The sequence below is a fragment of the Camponotus vicinus genome, unplaced genomic scaffold (assembly GCF_025532165.1).
Source record: "Camponotus vicinus isolate PSW18456_S1 unplaced genomic scaffold, iyCamVici1.0 SCAF_14, whole genome shotgun sequence".
NCBI classification, from domain to species: domain Eukaryota; kingdom Metazoa; phylum Arthropoda; class Insecta; order Hymenoptera; family Formicidae; genus Camponotus; species Camponotus vicinus.
In genome coordinates, this window is record NW_028141950.1 from 4081093 (window position 1) to 4100606 (window position 19514).

General features: G+C 32.1%; 1 protein-coding gene across 9 annotated transcripts in view; it reads left to right on the plus strand.

Moving 5' to 3' along the window:
• Positions 1–19514, plus strand: part of LOC145965350 (venom dipeptidyl peptidase 4) — a 326742-nt gene that overhangs the window by 199528 nt on the left and 107700 nt on the right. For all 9 annotated transcript variants that reach the window (XM_083088819.1, XM_083088820.1, XM_083088824.1 and 6 more), the window contains one exon: positions 12398–12617. In XM_083088819.1, coding sequence (XP_082944945.1) covers positions 12398–12617 — 220 coding nt within the window. The remainder of the gene's footprint in view (positions 1–12397; positions 12618–19514) is intronic.

Below are 19514 nucleotides of genomic sequence, written 5' to 3' on the forward strand. Positions count from 1 at the left end.
TCAGAGACGAGCCAGTTCGATGTCCTGTTCGACGCTCCTGTAGCTTGCACAATCGCTTCTGATTAGAGATAATAATAGCGCGGATAATGGACCAGCCTTGTTACTCGCGTTCTCGATGCGTCTGAGAAAGAAATAATCTCCGACTGGAGATTATTTCTTTCTCAGACGCATCGAGCAAAATTCATCATTTATTTCGAGAGAGATCAATCAATTAATATTTATTCAGCTGATTTTACCTTATTTATATGCTTGTCCTATTAATTTTCGGTCGAATATTCCAAATTTGAAGAACTGCTGACGCATTATCTGCTATGAAATTTGGACTTGATTTTCAGCGGCGCGAAAAGGTCAAGACAAAATGTCAAGTTGCAAAAATGCTCGCTGCTTGGGACAAAATTTTACTTTGGATTTCTCTCGTTATCCGTGCGTGAAACAACGTTGCTACGCATATGCAGCAAATTACTCCCGTCGTCAGATCGTCGTTTGGTGACTCGTCCGATTCGGTGCTTTCTAGGCCACAATCAGTTTCCTGTCAGTACTCAACATCACGTACGCGCGCCCGTGTATCCCGACATACGTAGTCCGGAGTCCGCGCATTTTATGCCGATCGTGTGTTTCGGGGATTCGCTTTTCGAGGATTTCGCCTCTATTTTCCTTGTGTATTTCGTTAAGGGATTATAGTGTCTGTCAGGTACACTAAATTACTTCTCCGCGACTTGGATCCCCTGCCCTAAAGTATATAAGTCTTATTTCGCTCGTAGCTCCCCGATCTGGGCAGTTTGATTGGTAATTGAATGTCGTCGAGAAATCACTAACATCTGTTCATAAATCACTCTCGCGGACATTCATGTCGATGTTTTATGACGCTTTTTTATTGTTCATTAATATTTTTATCACTCCTTATAATTGCCTTTTATCGACGACATTCAATAAAATCGAGACACGATCAGAAATTAATGTGCATTATTAATTCTAATAAAAATTTCATTTATGTGTTCAATTAATTAATAATTAAAAAATAATTAAAAATAATAATTGAACTAATAATGGTTTAGATGTTATTAATTAAAAAAATATTAACATTTAAAAATATCGTGAAATTAAAAATATATTTCTGAAGTATGCGAATATTCTAAAAAGTTTCCTTCACAGCGTTTTGAATTATGAGGTATTATATAATATGAAGATTTTATGAATTTATAAGCGTCAATTATGTGCACGATAATAGAATTGTATTGTGAGAATTTTTAATGCATTTTGATTTTATTTTAAAGAATATGTGCTGCGACGTTATATAAAATCTTTATCTTGAAGAAAGCGCATTGTACGCATACGCTATTATATTTAGTTTTTCTTTGGCCTAAGGCAACAGAAAATCTGCATGGTTCGTTCTGGCCCGGTTCCAATTCTACATGTTTTATCTTGAAACAGAAATAAAATATCATTTTTGCTCAAGAGGATGTTACTTGAGTAAATATATAGAACTATAAATATAAAAGTATTTCGAAAAATGTATTGCCGAAAAAAGTAAATGATTTGTGCAGAAAATTAATATTTAATATTATTGAGGAAATATTTTCAATAATATGGAGCAATATGAAGAATATTAATTAATTGAAAAATAATTTTTTATTATATATTTATTTCTAAATTGTAATTTAGAAAAAACCGCTTTATTTTTATTAATTATAGTATAAAATTATCGATGTTCCGTCATGAAAGTTCTTTTTTTGGTAAAATAGAAAAATGACGGAATGGCTCACGATTATAATTGCAATATTTGACGAAAGATGTTACACGAATCGAATGAATAATCATCTGGGATTGATGCATTGAAAGGCGCGAAACAAATCAGCATTTAGAAAGCACTGCTTTTCTCGCCATAAACTCAGACCCTATTAAACATTAATTGAGCGCGTAATCCGCCTCGGCAAAAAGGCGAGTTACATCGGACGGCTATGTAAATCAGCTCGTATATCTCGTCGCTCTCATCGATTTCCGGGGGAGAGAAACGTACCGATGGAGAACTGGTCGGATTTATCGGGATTTAGCGGGACTATAGTGTCCGCGGGGGAATATCGTCGTTCGGTCGACTTATTGCGGTAAAGGACCGAATGGTGTGAGCGAGATTTAACGCGCGTTTATTTACAGTAATGGCGGTCTAATTAACTCGGATTACGCGCTCTTCTTTCTAACGCTTCGTGCCGTTTGTCAAAATAAGAAGGACGGTCGTGAAATGTCGGCGAAAATTTGTCTACGTCGAATCCTATCTGTAACTTCCTTTTTCGTCCTTTCCTTTCATTCGCGCCGAGATGCAACGACAAATTATCCTGTCGCTCCGCGATGGCACCTCTGCTGAAAATCGCTGTCGAGAATCTGATTCTTAATACATTGTCATGAAACCAGCAGAGAATAGCAATGATTGTCAAAGACAGTCCAATTTCCTTCTGGCTCGCGAAATTCCTTTATCGATGCAAATATTTTCACAATGCAAGACTTCGATTTAGTATCAATTTCGCTGCGAAGTTTAAGCCGAATTTGTCTCTATTCAAAATGATTGCCTCTAACTTCAATATTGATATAAATGATACAAATAGAAAAAGAAAAAGTGAAAAGATTATTAATTATTTGTAATTCTTTGCAAAAGTATAGAAATTTTTATAATGCCATCTTTTTCTGATTGTTTTAATAAAAATATAAATAATTCGTCAGAGATCTTTGAACTTGCTATTCTCGACTTTTTATATCTATATAAAAATATTTTTTTATAAAATGTGATTATTTCTATTTTCTTTTAAATATGTACTGCAAACATTTTCTGAAAATTTTAACTTTTATAGGAAATTTTATATTTACTATACTTTACAGCACTGATTTAGATAAGTTATTGCATTGACAGATGAAGAAATTAGTTACATCTAGAAATTAGTTACATCTATATTATCTTCAATTTGATGGTTAAATTTTTCGCCATATTTACTCTCATACTATGTTCTCTTTTATAACAGCATTTTATCTTTTTATTTAGCTTCCGCAAAACATATCACATAACAAATTTAAAGAGCAAACTACAAGTTTTTGGCTTGTACGTTATAAGTTATCAAAATTTTCGTTTTTCCCGGATCAATGCTTCGAGAACTTCACAATCAGACAAATACATTTTACGTTATAGTTTTTCCCCTTTTATTTCACGGAAGTAAAGAGTTTGTCCGAGAACAGAGATGCGAGATTTCCACGATAAAAGCTTACATAGAGAAGTTATTGACTCGTTTTGTGCAACCGGCAAATCTCTTGAAAAAGATAAAATTACGTTCATTCGTGTCTTAAAGCTTCTTAACGTGGAGTAAATTTTACAGAAATATTTACCAGAGCGCTTTTAAATCTTACGTTTTGTTTCCTGGCTCTTGCGAGGATCATTAAGGGCTGAAGACTATTCACAAAGATAATGACAGAATTTATTTTTCTCATCTATGGACCCGGTGTGCTCTTGGATTAACAAACGGGTACAATATTTTAAATGTGAAATTAATTTATCATCAGACTACTGACAAGAAGTTTAAATATTAGCAGTTTAAAAACTTTTATTTTTGAAAAAAATATAAGAGGCAGCAGATGTTGCTGCAATGTTCTACTCAAACTTTCACGTTGAAGTGCTTTAACGCTCCTATTAAATGTTTAACGCAGCCATCAATAGTTTCCAGGATTTTCTGCGAAATATTAAAAAATGATACAAAATTTTTCTTTTATCAAATTATATTATTATCCATCAAAATATTTCTCGAGTACGATAGATTTTTCATCTGCAACGCGTCTGTAGAAATTCCTGTTCTTGAAACAAGTTAACATCCACAAACGACTTAAATGACTACTTCTTTTTCATTTCTTAATATAAAAGTTAGCTGCGTGCACGCGAAGTTTGATGAATCCTGTCGATAAACGTATCCATCGCGGCTTGAAATTCGTGCAACAACTTCGCGCAAGCACATCGTAAACACATCCGTTACACAATCGGCGCGAATTTTGTGTTTTTTTTACTTTTTTTTAAGATAAAATGTCTTTTCCGGCGGCTCATAAAACGCCTGAGTGCCATTTCGGTCTGTAAGTCTCATTAAACTTCTCGCGAGGTAAATGAGCGAGTTCAGCATCATAAAGAAGTTGCAAGTTTCTGGCAAGGCACTTAAAAGATGAGTTCTAAGAAAGGGATGTAAGAAAATGGAAGGCAAAATCATGAGAGAAAATTAGGAAAGAAAATATAAGAGAAAAAGAGAGTAGAGAGAGGAATACAATAAAATAGATTAATTCCTTTATACTATACAAAACTTAATATTTTCTATCAAATTATTTAACAAATATAATTCCTTTATACTATAGATTAATTCCTTGTTACTATACAAAACTTAATATTTTCTATCAAATTATTTAACAAATATAAGAGAACAGTAAATAATTAAAATGTTGAATAAGAAAGATGTGGCAAAAGAGAAAAATTAGTCCAAATAAGCATGGAAATATAAAAACACAGAATGGAAGTATCTTATAAATGTAAAAGGAAAGGAGCAAAAAGGAAGAATAAGACGAGGATAGAGAAAATAAAGTGCCGTGGAAGATAGCGAAGAGGTGATCGTACTGGTGAAAGCCATGACGTAAGAGAGGAGCAAAAATGCACGTCTAACTTCCGCAGATTCCATCACTGTGAGGCGATTTTGTCGTTTGCGACAAAAGATAGGAGAAACGCGAAATAAATTACCCCAGCTTCTCTTTCGGCTTTTAATGTTGGCCCTAATGACTGGCAGTAGCAGCAACCGGAGAGAATGATTCTTCGACAAGCGTAAAGCGACGAGGTAACTTAATTCCGTACCACCCTGCAGTCCAACTGTGTTTGCTTCATGACGATATATCTGCTTTGAGAAATGTAACACCATGTGACTCTTGTTCTCGACCGGGCTCCGGGCACGGTTATCGGAAAATCCTTTTTGTTGCCGCTCGAAACTCGCTGCGCATCCTGTAGTCATGAGATGAGAGCAGCTCCGGATAAAATGGGTACATAGAAGCGATCTAGTTAGCGCATGTCCGCAGGGAAGACTTTTCTAGAATATTTACAGATCGTAGAGAGAGAGAGAGAGAGAGAGAAGGGGGGAAGAGAGAGAGGCGGTTATGTTGCCAGAAGTCGGTTAATGTTAATTGAACAATTAAGCGGACGGTACATTGCAAAAATTAAGTAGCAGATGTTGAATATGTACGGCGCTATTTTTATAGGCAACTCTGCGCGTATCCGTTCTTTAAATTTTAAATTACAGTTTGCTCTGGCTCCTGAGTAAATATTTTTCAATTATGATTTATTTGTTTAATATATTATTTGATTTTTTTAAACGAGATGAAAATCCAGCCATTGTTAAAATATCAAAAATACGAATTGAAGAATATATTTCATATCATTTTAGATTTTTCTAGAGAATTTTAATAATGAAGATAAATCTCTAGATATTTTTATTTAAAATTCAAAATATGCGAGAAATTTTTTATTCATACTATGATAAATAAAATATTTGCATAAAAAATATTGGTCAAAATACAGCAAGAAAAGAGATATAAATAATTTTATACTAAAAATCAGATGTTTGTTTAGAAATTATTGTGTTTCCATAGTATATATAATATATCAGAGATACAATCATGTTATGAAATGCGTGGTTTGTGCAACGTAATCAATGTACAAGACATTAACGTCATATCTCCTAAATTTTGTACGCGGCATAGCTTATTCCGTTGAATAGGATTCAATGAGATTTACTGTCATTTGGCGGATATCGTTGACGGGCGACGTGCGATTGCAGCAAATACCTTAATTTCCGAGGTACAGAGCTATATGCGAGCAAATATCACCGAATATGTATTTGGAATTGCATTGTATATTTACGCGGAATGCAACCCACAAAATCGCTCAATATCGAGACTTCCCTTTTACGATGCAATTTAGTTATCTGTAACATGATTTTGAGTTAATTTTACATTCTATATATATTGCAGTATTTGCGACAAAAATTGGCAATAAGTTCATCAAAAAATATATTTGACGTCTGCTTCAATTCTCGATTTTTTTAAATTTGTATTTTTATTTAATTTATTTTAAATTTGTATTTTTATTTGATTTATTTTAAATAATTTTAAAAATTAAAATTTTCTAGTGAAAGATAATTTATATTAAAATAATATGAATTAACTCATGGTGAGTTTTCATGCAATTTTTTAAAATTATTTTTTATGATATTTGTTTTATAGATGTAAAATTTTGAGATTCGAGGAATAATTAAATATATATTATTTAAAATATATATAGAAAATTTCTCAAATTTCACGAGCTCCAACGTGTCTGCGAGTATCAGACTTGACATATCAATGCAACCGTGCATTTCAATTTGCCCTCGGCTCGTCTCTCCGGTCGCAAAGATAGAGACACTACATACGTCAGCGAAATGTGTCAGCTTCCGATATGCGCGTTTCTTTTTACAGCGGATAGAATTTCGATATGGTAGCCGGTACTTACAGTTCGGTTCGGAGCACGACGCGGATGGATTCACCCTCGATAACAATACGCCACGTTGACGGCTCAGTTACAAATTATGGATCCTCAAAGCGCGAGATGCTGTACTTGGCGTCTCGCCAGGCCAGCTTCCATCACATCCGCTAAATTTTTTAGCTCCTTTTGCTCGTCCACCAGCCATCGACGTGGCTCACGCAACACCACCGCGGAAATCAATATTCTCGAGATAAAGTATGAGCGTGATTCCGCAGCACCACGTGCCCCATCATAAACGTCCGAAGACAATAAATTCTGCAGTAGTGCTCACTCACACCGCGATAAATGGAAGATATTTATGCACAATTATATATATTGCGTGGCGGTAAAATTATCATTGCGCAATAGTTTATATAATTTTTTTCAGATTTTACACAAGAATAATAATCTATTTGTTTCTGGAAGAAAAAATATTATATTACGGAAAATAATTGATAGAATAAATAAAAAATTTTTAATCTTTTCAAATTTACAATTTTTATCTCTAGTTTATACAAAACAATTTTTATATAAATTTTATCTGCACTTTTTTTATTTAATATTTATCAAAAATATTAATTATTGCTTTTTAATAGCTATCAATTATTGCTTTTTAATAGCTATTAATTATTGCTTTTTAATAGCTATCAATTATTTCAATTATTTTAGTATATTTAATTAGTTTCTTCTGAAAGTGTGTCAGAGTTACTATTATAATTATTAACTTTTCAATTATGTTATTATTATATCTCGTAAATTGAAAGAATATGCTTTAATATTGTTGCGAGATGATGCTACAAATCATGTCATTTACATATTTTATCCTATTAATAGTTTCAATCAGATTAAAACAAAATATCTTAGATTATCTTAAATTATCTTAAAATATCTTAAATCTTAAATTTCCAAAGTAATGTCAAAAATTTGTGAAACTAACTCTCTAATTTGAGAAACACTGTTTCTACGGAATGTGCGGCGACTTAGTAAAATGAAAAATTCGCCTCCACTCAAACTAGTTTACGACTTCCATTGCTGATATTGCGGCAAGATTGTGCCAAAGAGGCGAAATATTAACCAAAGCGGATATTGAAAACTCATAGAATTTCAAGATCGATTTTACATAATGACATTATTTTCGTGCAAAAATCTTAGTATTAAATTGTTGTATCTACAAGCCATCTGCAGTTACATCAAAATCACATAAAGTTGTAATGATTTTTTAAATCTTATGTCTATTAAAATAAGTATAAAAATAAATATAAAACAATTAAAATATTACAATGTGAAATATCAAAAGATGAAATTTTCAGAGATTAAATACAACAATCTCTCTTGCTCTCTAAATAGTTTCACTATTATTCCCGACAATTTGGCCTGTATACTTACCTTCTGCAGCTTGCAAAATTCCACTCTTATAACTAATTTTCGCAAGGAACACGCGAGAGAGAGCTAATCAGAATTCACAAGGAATACGCAAAGGGGAAGTCTGAGTCTCTTAATTGGTGATTCGAGTTCCTCGAAGGAGTGCAATATATACAGGGAAACGCGCGAGGAAGATAGGGTGGCGAACGAGGCTCTCTCTAGAGATCACGTTTGCGGAAGTAAAAGCGAACGCGTTCGATATTGCGGCACTTTGCACGTAATACCATTACCAGGGGTGTGCGGTGGTATTCAAACTGCATTCAAGCAACGGAATAGCGACGACGAATGCAGACGCAGTGAGAGGATAATCGACTTGTGTACGGTTAGTTTTTGATTGGGCCGAGAACGCGACCGTGATAACAAAAGAACCGAGCTAATTAGAATACGGCGTTCGTGGCGGATTCATTTCACTAATAATGAATGGAGAACGCGAGAACGCGTCGAATGCCGATTGAAAAGAGTCGTGGATTTATTAATGCGGCCGCTTTATTAAGGAACGCTGAAACTTCTCTCTCGACGCGAAATGATGTTTTTCGAGACAGAAGCGTGAAATTAGTATTCCGATACATGCAAGCGAGGCGAGAAGGTTCATTATGAGAGACAAAAGACGTTTTTGACGTCTTCATTATATTAGGAAGGATATCGCGCAGATATTGCTTGCGCAATAACGTAGATTAATTTCAGAGAGCTTTTAATTGAGACATACAGTGTCTATTAAAATATATATATGATGTATGTAAATTTAAAATTATTTGCATTTATCTTGAGATTAAAAAAAAGTGATTAGACTTGAAAAAGATTAGAAATGCAAAGGATTATTAATATAATAAATAATTAAATAATTAATTAATATATTAATTAATATAATATAATATAAATATATTAATTAACATAAATATATTAATTATATTATATTAATATAATAAATAATTAAATATCTTCTAAAAAATTCTGAAAAATAAAACTTCTGAAAAATAATTAATCAGATTTTTTGTGAAAAAATTTTCTAGATTTTCTCTATATATTGTTTCAATGTTTCAATTACTCCCTTTATTAGCGACTAGCGAGTAGTAATTGTTAGTGACAGGAATATTTTAAAACTTGACAACCGCTGTAACCGCAGAATACGATATCATAAATCATACATAACGAGTATCGATTAATTATTCTCGCGCGGTTCAACGGCGTATCCGAAGATAAACCATGGGAATTGGCGCCAATAAAACGTTGCATTGTAAGAACGTTATCGGAAAATCGAGTACTATCTCTTTCATATAATAGTGCCGTCGTGGCCGCAACTCTACACATATACGTGTATATATTAATAGCAATAGTATCGAGAGAAATCGCTCGTTGCTTTTTACGGAGATATATTAGAAACTTTATGAGCGCAACTAAGAAATGCCGTTCTATATTTATTGTGTTCTATTTATTATTGCTGCTTCTGTCCATGCTGATGTATTTAGGATAGTTGTTGGTCATATATTCTAGGGAAGGAAGAGCCAAAGTGTCCTCCGAGTGCATTTTTTATAGTTAAACTAGACTATTTTTTATGGAGATAAAGGTTTCATCATGTCTGTAATCTTATAACGTTGCATTTTTCTACATTTACAAGAAAATATGCGTCATTTATATTGATTCTAACTATCATGCAATTTCCAAATAATTAAAAAAATTTACATTTGAATAAGTAAAAAAATCTATATATTTGATATATTCTATTAGTATAAATAAAATTGAATATGACAGAAATTTTCGTGGCATCATTTCTCGAAGTATTTAATAAGAATTAAATTTTAACCACATGCAGATGAATTAATTAATTTAAAAAATTGTCTAATATTTTAACTGAATAATTGAGGATTATCTATGTTTAATTTAGTAATTCAGTAATTCAGTAATAAAGATCAACCAATATTTGAGCTTAGTAATTGGAAAATTTAATTTCCATTAATTTTCAACACGCACACTTCTTCGTTAAAATTCAGCTTACGCTTTGGATGACTCGTTTTCATTGAGGTTCCATCACGTCGCTTCCGACAGGTTCTCGTCGCAGCCGCATTTCATCGACGCATAATAAATGGAAAGGCCGCGTTCTTTAACGCGACAGTGAGCTAAACGCTGAACCGTAAATCGTTTCCCACTCTATAGGAAAAGCTTATTCGGTACCATCAAGGTGCTCGCTCATAAATCACGATGTGCACACTTGTGAGTTGAAATCGGGAGAAAAAAAATATATCGGATGAAGGAAAAATCGTCTGGTCCATCATCGGACCAATATCGATCATATAATAAGCCATATGACATTTCGGAGATGCATTCGAATTAATAATGGATTTTTTAATGGATTAAAATTCCGTCCAAAATACATTATCGGGTATTACAAATATAATCTGTCATAAATCTTTAATTTAGCTTTAAATATTCGTTGTATCATATAATTAATTTAAAGTCGATATTTCTTGAAAAATTCTCAGGCATTACAATTCTTTCTTATACTGCTTTTACAAATAGTCACTTTTGATATACGTATATTATATATTTTTTTTATTTCTCTCTCTCGATCATCTTGCGGTCAATCCTCTCGGTTAGAATCGCGGCCGTTTCGGTCATCGACGGGTATAAAGGTCCGTGATAAATGAAGTTAAGGTCGCAACGCCGGCGCCTTGGTTCGATAACGTCCGGCAGTCCGCGCCGATCAAATTTAATTTTGATAAAGAAGATTTATAAATATGGGCTCGCATGCACCGTCGCGGCGGCACAGCACTGGCTTTTATTTTTCCGGAAATACGAAATCCAATTTTCGATAAGACCGGATTACACAGAGACTGCCTGCTCCACTCTTTCTCGCATTCCCTTCCCGACTATTTCTCATATCGCGATCGCGCGGCATCTCTCTGCTGGGTGCACGTTCGAGAACATTATTTTAGAGCGAGAAGCTGGCTTTTTGCCGGATGTGCGAAATTTCTGACCGGCACATTCGGCACGTATCATCTAAGGTTGCTTCGTTACGAGATTACGAAATCGCTTACGCGAATTTTATTATTAAATAAATTAATAAATTTAACTTCGAATGTCTAGCTTTGTGAAAGATATGAATTAAATTTTAAATAAACTGCAATTTGTATTTACACCCACAAAATCGAAATTATCTTTATATGATTCGAAAAGAATAGATTTTATTACATATATGTAGATTTGAGAGTGTTTGCAAAAAAAGCGTAATTTAATAAATTGGGAATATATAAAAATCTTTTGGAAAGCCACTTTATTTTTGTATAAACGTATGCATATACAAGCCATATACTGAAACTTGTATTGAATGTATATGAAAAACTCGATATCGAGATGTATCAATTATATTATATTATATATATTGCGAGCCTGCGAGAGTATTACAAAATATAACGATATTACAAAACTTTTGCAGAGAAAATGCACTTCATTTTCCGATAATACAACACGTATGCAACATTTTAATTAAAACATTGGACAAACAATTGTTGATACATGTAAATAAAACAATTGCATAGTTGGTAACTGAAGTGAAATATGCTCCAGCATTTTCTACTTTATTTACAATAGCCCTGAATTGATTTTGGTAAAAATCGTGCTATCGATGAAACTAAATCCTTAATAATTTTAATAGCGAAATAATTGATTTTTATATTATTTTTAATTTTGAATTTATAATATTATTTTTATTTTTTTTACAATTTTTCGATATTAATTACGCAAGGATATGTTTATGAACTGCATAAATCCATTATAATTATTTTTATTGGATTTATATTACAAAAAATAAAAGTTTTAGAAATTTCAATATTTTTTCATATATTAATATGATATATAATTTTCTCGAATTAAAAATATATAAAAATATATAATAAAAATATATATAAATAAAGAAAATAAGATAAAAATTTTATTTCAACATTTTACGCAGTAATAATTTTTGAATTTTATAAAATCGTTATAATTCCGAAAATCATTTAGTATTTTTTAGATTAATATTTACAAACAGTTGGCATTATTTGATTAATAATAATATTAATAATAATGTGTACATATAGTTGGAACTATCGTTGGAACGATTCTTTGTGATGTACAGAAAAACGATATATTTTAAGTATATTTATTTCAATGTGTGTAATATAAAATATAATGAAAGCGGATCTGAGATAAAAATTTCTAATAAACATACAAATCACCTAATATTTTAACAATCAGACTTTATTATTTCGCTCATGATTTTCAAACTTTTTTCCAAGTTTTATCTTAATAATAATTTTTATTAAACTCATAAAAAAAAGTTTATTTAATTATGATAAAACACATCAAAATTATGATGCCGAATTTATGTATAATTATTATTCTATTATAATTTTATTAACGCTTTTATTGATATTATCTTTGCAGGATCTCATGACGAAGAACAAACAGCGGTATCGATGGCGTTTGCTGATCTGCGGCATCGTCATCATAGTCGTGCTTGCCCTGGTGATCGCTGCGGCGATCCTCTTGACCGGTAGCCCGAATTCGACTGCGTCGAGGACGAATGGCGCACCCGGCATATCCCTGGAGGAATGGCTCTCCGGTTCGTTGTCCCCCAAAAGCTTCAATGGCACGTGGATCAGCGGTAAGTGCTGTACTTACGTTCTCTTGGCGCGAAAAAAAAGCTGCGAAAATATGCTCGCCACCGATTTTTTATTCCGACCGGAAATCTAATTTTCGAAACGAACTTCTCCCTCGAGACGCGGCGACAATTTACCTGTGTGAACATTTGACTTTTAAAAAACATAAATTTAATAAGAGCAAAAAAAATTCAATCATAAAAACATTAATCATTTATAATGGTAAAAAAATTATTAATTTAATATGAAACATATTACGTATATATTACAATAATCGTAATCTATATTAAATCGTCAGAAATATTTTCGTAAACTAAAAGATCCAATGCACCCATATTTCATACCTCGTACTTTTAGTTTTACAATTTCATTTCACAACTCAACATTTAATCTAGAGATTTTTTAATACATGTATATGTATTTTCTTCCGGAAAATAAATTCATTTAAAAGAGCAACGTCCATTAAAAGCAAACTTTCGTGCACATTCAACGCAATTAAACCGCGTATTATTCGCATAACGCGTTTCAATCTTTTTAAATAATCAATCGCCGTGAGCTTTCGGGAAATTGTCGACCTGTATGAACTTGGTACCCGACTTTTAAAAAACATAAATTTAATAAGAGCATTCAATTAAGCATCGTTTGTATCCGTTTGTACCGCCTTTCGTTTCGTTTGTATCCTCACGGGAGTGGAAATATGGAAAATCAAAAAATCGCGTAAGGGGCAACTTTGTCATTTTTAGAAATATTCGAAATCTGAAAGCGGGTGCTATTTCCTAATCGTTTGTACCCGTTTGTATCGCCTTCCGTTTCATTTATACCCTCACGGGAGTGAAAGTACGGAATATGAAAAATCACATAAGAGAGAGAGAGAGGGGTAACTTTGTTATTTTTAAAGATATTCTAAAATCTATATTTAAAATTTGAACGTTAAAAATCTATAATCTATATTTCTACAAATTTATAATCTCTCTCTCTCTCCTCTCTCTCTCTCTCTCTCTATGTATCTCAATCTATATATCTTATGATCGATAATCTATAAATCTATATGAAAAAAATATAATAATAAAATAATAAAATATTAAATAATATAAATATAAATAATAAAATAATAAAAATAAAAAAATCTAAAAAAATCTATCTAGAAAATAAAATCTATAAATATATCAGTCCATAAATTTAATGAAATTTATGCAAAATTTCTTATATTGTATGCACTTTATTATTATTTCGATGTTTTAAATTTTATATAATTTTTTATAATTTTTTTTATACTTGTATTTTATTTTATAAATTCTTTTGCTTTTTTAACGGTTTTTCAGATCTTTTATAAAGCTAGACATTGCTTTTCGCATGTTTCATTGAGTTTTCGACAGATACGATTTGTACCATAAAGTACCACCTAAAAGTACGAGGTATTGAAATATGGGTCTTTTAGTTTACGAAAATATTTCTGACGATTTAATATAGATTATGATTATTTTAATATGTTCGTAATATGTTTCATATTAAATTAATAATTTTGCCATTATAAATAATTAATGTTTTTATGATTGAATTTTTTTGGGTGGTTTTTAATGGCTGGAAGGAAAAAAAAAGAGAAAAAAATTTGAAACTATTTTTATTTCGCGTTTTCTGTATCTATTTAAAATTTTCTGCATGTTGTGCATTTTTAAGATTTTTAAACGCGGTCACTGCTTTTTTAAATCAGCAGTGATAACAATTTACAATTCATGAACGGTAGCTTCACGTCACGAAAACACCGCTTAAATGAGTTTCGAACGTAAAAAACTCGTTTGCCAATACGTTAACGTCGGTTATTGTGTTTCGTGGCGTACGCGAATCTTTTTCGAGCATCGCCCCCGGTGAGTTGTTTTTGCCCGGCTTCGGCATGCGCGCGATTTTCCCCGTTTTGCTCGTATAATAAAATTATCATACGCCATAAATCTCGCATGTGAGACAAAAGTCGCTCGGGTCTTTCCGCGAGAATGAAATGTCAAATTATATCACGAACGTATGTCAGAGTTTGTCGGGTTCTCTCTCTCTCTCTTTTCTTCCCCGCCCTCCGCGCATACCGTATTATATAACATCAAAAGAGAATAATAAATGATTCACGCGACACGGGAGGATCGCACAAAAGCGGATACGGGCGCGTCGGCGAATATTTATATGATATTTTTCTCCCTTTTTACCGGGTGAATGGCGGTGTCGGCGCTTCGCGGCCGGCCCCTCGTGAAGCGCGTGTGAAGTTCAAACTAATTTTATATTTGAGGCGGCGCGTTGGCCATTCTACTTCATTCGCGGATCCATTTGTCTTTGTTACGGCACGACCGCCGACACTGCTGTCGGCCTATAAATCCTTTCGTCAGGTCGGGAACAAAAGACGGGTTTTAATGGATTTACGCGGGCGCGAGCGCGGCCACCAGTATCTTCCCGCTATCGTTTAATTCTTTTTGCTCGAAAACGCGTCACGAGCCCCACGTAATACAGCCCATCCCTTCGCGGACGTGCGGGAGTAATTCCGACTGCGAGCGGAAATCCAAGCGGGGATATTTCGCCGCTTTCGGAGATCGAAATTAAATGTCCGCCGTCCAAAATTGTCGCGCGAGCGCGTTTTTTATTCGGATTCGCGTCGACCGATGAAAGCAATCCGCGAATGAGTCGAGCCAATAAAGTATAAGTTCAATAAAGTATCGTACTCTCGCGTTTTTATAGTATTATAGTTTTAATATATGTATATATTAGGAAATGCTTATAGAAAAGAAATCATCACGTCTTATAAGTTAGCGGTACAAAATGGGCGGAATCAATTATAATTGATATTTTTATTTGTTGCTCATTTGTTGTTAAAAAGTTGCCAAAGAAAAAAATTTGTTGCTCTGTAATTTTTTTAAAAAAATCATTTTCCGCTAAAGGAAGATTAAGTTAGCGGAACAATATATATAACAACAAAATTATACGTAATAATAATATAAAAATTTGTTGCTAATTTGTTGCTAATTTGTTGCTCTTAAAATATTCAATTTGTTGCTTGCAAAATAAATTTAAACAATAGCGGAAAACTTTTCACAGCGAGCAAAGTTACAAGAGTAAACTATCAGAAAAAAATTTGTTGCTCGCTTAAATTTGGTATTGAGATATTATTTGAATTTGTTGCTCTCGAAATATCCAAGTTTCGAATTTGTTGCTCGCGCAATAAGTTTAAATAATGATGAGAAACCTTTCACAGCGCGCAAAGCTACAAGAGTAAACTACTAGAAAAAAATTTGTTGCTCGCTTAAATTTGGTATTGAGATATTATTTAAATTTGTTGCTCTCGAAATATCCAAGTTTCGAATTTGTTACTCGCGCCATAAGTTTAAATAATGATGAAAAACCTTTCACAGCGTGCAGAGCTACAAGAGTAAACTGTCAAAAATAAATTTGTTGCTCACTTAAATTTTATATTGGAATATAGGTTGAATTTGTTGCTTTCGAAATATGTAAGTTCCGAATTTGTTGCTTGCAAAATAAATTTAAATAATGATGAAAAACCTTTCACAGCGTGCAAAGTTACAAGAGTAAACTATCAGAAAAAAATTTGTTGCTCGCTTAAATTTGGTATTGGAATATAGGTTGAATTTGTTGCTTTCGAAATATCCAAGTTCCGAATTTGTTGGTTGCAAAATAAATTTAAACAATAACGAAAAACCTTTCACAGCGTGCAAAGTTTAAATTACATCGAAAACATATTGACTGAATTTTTACTTAATATATTTGGCACAAGTATTCAAGGCCATATAAATCTTATTAATTGTTATTGTATCGTCATATACATATTCTTGTAATTTAATTTGTTTATTATTTATACTTATTGCAACAAATTCGAAACTTGGATATTTCGAGAGCAACAAATTCAACCTATATTCCAATACCAAATTTAAGGGAGCAACAAATTTATTTTTGATAGTTTACTCTTGTAGCTTTGCACGCTGTGAAAGGTTTTTCATCATTATTTAAATTTATTTTGCAAGCAACAAATTCGGAACTTGGATATTTCGAAAGCAACAAATTCAAACTATGTCTCAATATCAAATTTAAGCGAGCAACAAATTTTTTTCTAGTAGTTTACTCTTGTAGCTCTGCACGCTGTGAAAGATTTTTCATCATTATTTAAATTTATTTTGCAAGCAACAAATTCGGAACTTGGATATTTCGAAAGCAACAAATTCAAACTATATCTCAATACCAAATTTAAGCGAGCAACAAATTTTTTTCTAGTAGTTTACTCTTGTAGCTTTGCACGCTGTGAAAGGTTTCTCATCATTATTTAAACTTATGGCGCGAGTAACAAATTCGAAACTTGGATATTTCGAGAGCAACAAATTTAAATAATATCTCAATACCAAATTTAAGCGAGCAACAAATTTTTTTCTAGTAGTTTACTCTTGTAGCTTTGCGCGCTGTGAAAGGTTTCTCATCATTATTTAAACTTATTGCGCGAGCAACAAATTCGAAACTTGGATATTTCGAGAGCAACAAATTCAAATAATATCTCAATACCAAATTTAAGCGAGCAACAAATTTTTTTCTGATAGTTTACTCTTGTAACTTTGCTCGCTGTGAAAAGTTTTCCGCTATTGTTTAAATTTATTTTGCAAGCAACAAATTGAATATTTTAAGAGCAACAAATTAGCAACAAATTTTTATATTATTATTACGTATAATTTTGTTGTTATATATATTGTTCCGCTAACTTAATCTTCCTTTAGCGGAAAATGATTTTTTTAAAAAAATTACAGAGCAACAAATTTTTTTCTTTGACAACTTTTTAGCAACAAATGAGCAACAAATAAAAATATCAATTATAATTGATTCCGCCCATTTTGTTCCGCTAACTTATAAGACGTGAAATCATCCCAGCCATCAAGCATCACCCAAAAAAATTCAATCATAAAAACATTAATCATTTATAATGGTAAAATTATTAATTTAATATGAAACATATTACGTATATAATAATCGTATATTACGTATAAAATAATAATAATACGTATAATAATCGTATATTACGTATAATGTTTTTTTCACGCTAAAACACACGTTTTATCTAGAAAGAGCAAATAACTGGATGAGCTAGTAACACAATAGAGTTATTGTTGTATCTAAAATGGAGATCAGTGTTAAGCCGTACTCTCTCAGTAGTTCTCCTAATGATGATAAAGTTCCGCGCATTCGTAGTGATCACAGGAAATAGCAAAATATGTTTCCACATACACAGTTCGAAACACATCTTTCGATCAATATAATTACTGCAACGCATGAAAGCAACGCTCAATCTAGAAGCTCACGTTCTCTTTTTGCGATTTCTCTTCTCTTTTGTAGCTCGCGATAGGATAAAACGCCTTTTAAAAAGTAACGAGATCGAATCCATGCCAAGGAATCAGGGAAACGTAAGGCGTATTAATGGCGCCTGTCGGAAATTCTCCTTTACCATCCGAAATCTTCTTTGCTGTAACACGTTATTTTGTATCCTCTCCTTAATTCGTTTTTCTGTTTGATAATAAAAATTAAACTCGTGTCGATTGTAATTAATAAATTAATCTTATTTAATGAATAAGATTATTGCAATTTGACGCACAGAAAGTCATTTTTTTTGCCGATGAAAAATTTTACAGTATATTTTTGTTAATTAAAAACTAAGGTTAAAAATATAGAATTTTGTATGAATTAAATTTTACAGATATAGATAGGTTTCAATTAATATTTTAATTAATTAAAAATAGTATAATAATGAATTCTATTCTACTAGAAATTCTAGAATTATTATCACGTGTACTCGAATGCGAGCGAAATTTTATCAAAATTTAAATTTGTTGAGAATTTACTAATAAAGAACGTAATATGAAATTATTAATTCTCACAATATTTGCAACAAAATAATCTGTCGCGTTTGTCATATCTTCCCGTATTATACATATATTTTCTGCATAAAATGCATATTATGTGAGTTTTAGAGATTTGCTCATTTTCGGTTATTTGAAAGCTAAAATATTTCCAATATATGCTTCGCATATTAATTGGAACTATTAGTTTTGTGTCACACATCCCTTCATTCTCACTCGACTTGACTTGACCTGACCTCTATTTGGTTATTCATTATAGTCTTTATATTCATTTCAAAATGTATTCCTATGTATAGCACAATAGGTCTCTACTCGCGCTTTCGTTTGTTCTGTAGAAATTTTAGGCCTAAGTCTACAGAATACTTGGATGTTTCCATTTACTTCGTGTATGTAATTTCGCATTGTTCGCAATTCTATATTTTGTTTATAGATTATTTTTTTAAGTTCTTCGTTTTTATTATTTAGTTTAAGTATTTTTTCTTTTAGGCTTTCTATTTCTTTGGATTCTTTTCTTTGGTCTCCTTCAATGCTCAAATCTCTTCTCATTATTTTCAGAACAATGTTTTTAAATTTGTTAAAACGATTTTGATCTTGTTGACATGCAGCATTTTTTTCTTTTGCTTCTACATTTGTGAAAAGAAGCTCGGCAATTGATATTCAAAAAATTTTTTTTTAATATTTTTGTTTGGCTTTGTGTTATCATCTTTTTCTGTATTCTTTTCTTCGTCACTTATTTCTTCAATAAGATCTTCATTTATGATACTTGATTTTTCAAAGAACTCAAGTGTTTTATATGTGCCATCTTTATTTAGATAGTGCACATATAAGGGCCCACTACATTTTTCTTGGACATTGCCGTGTCTAATTTTTCGTACTCGTTGTTATGATATCGCATCAAGTGACTTCTAATATTCGACGTATTTTGCGAATATATTATATGTTTTCTGCATAAAATGCATATTATGTGAGTTTTAGAAATTTGCTCATTTTCGGTTATTTTAAAGCCGAAATATTTCC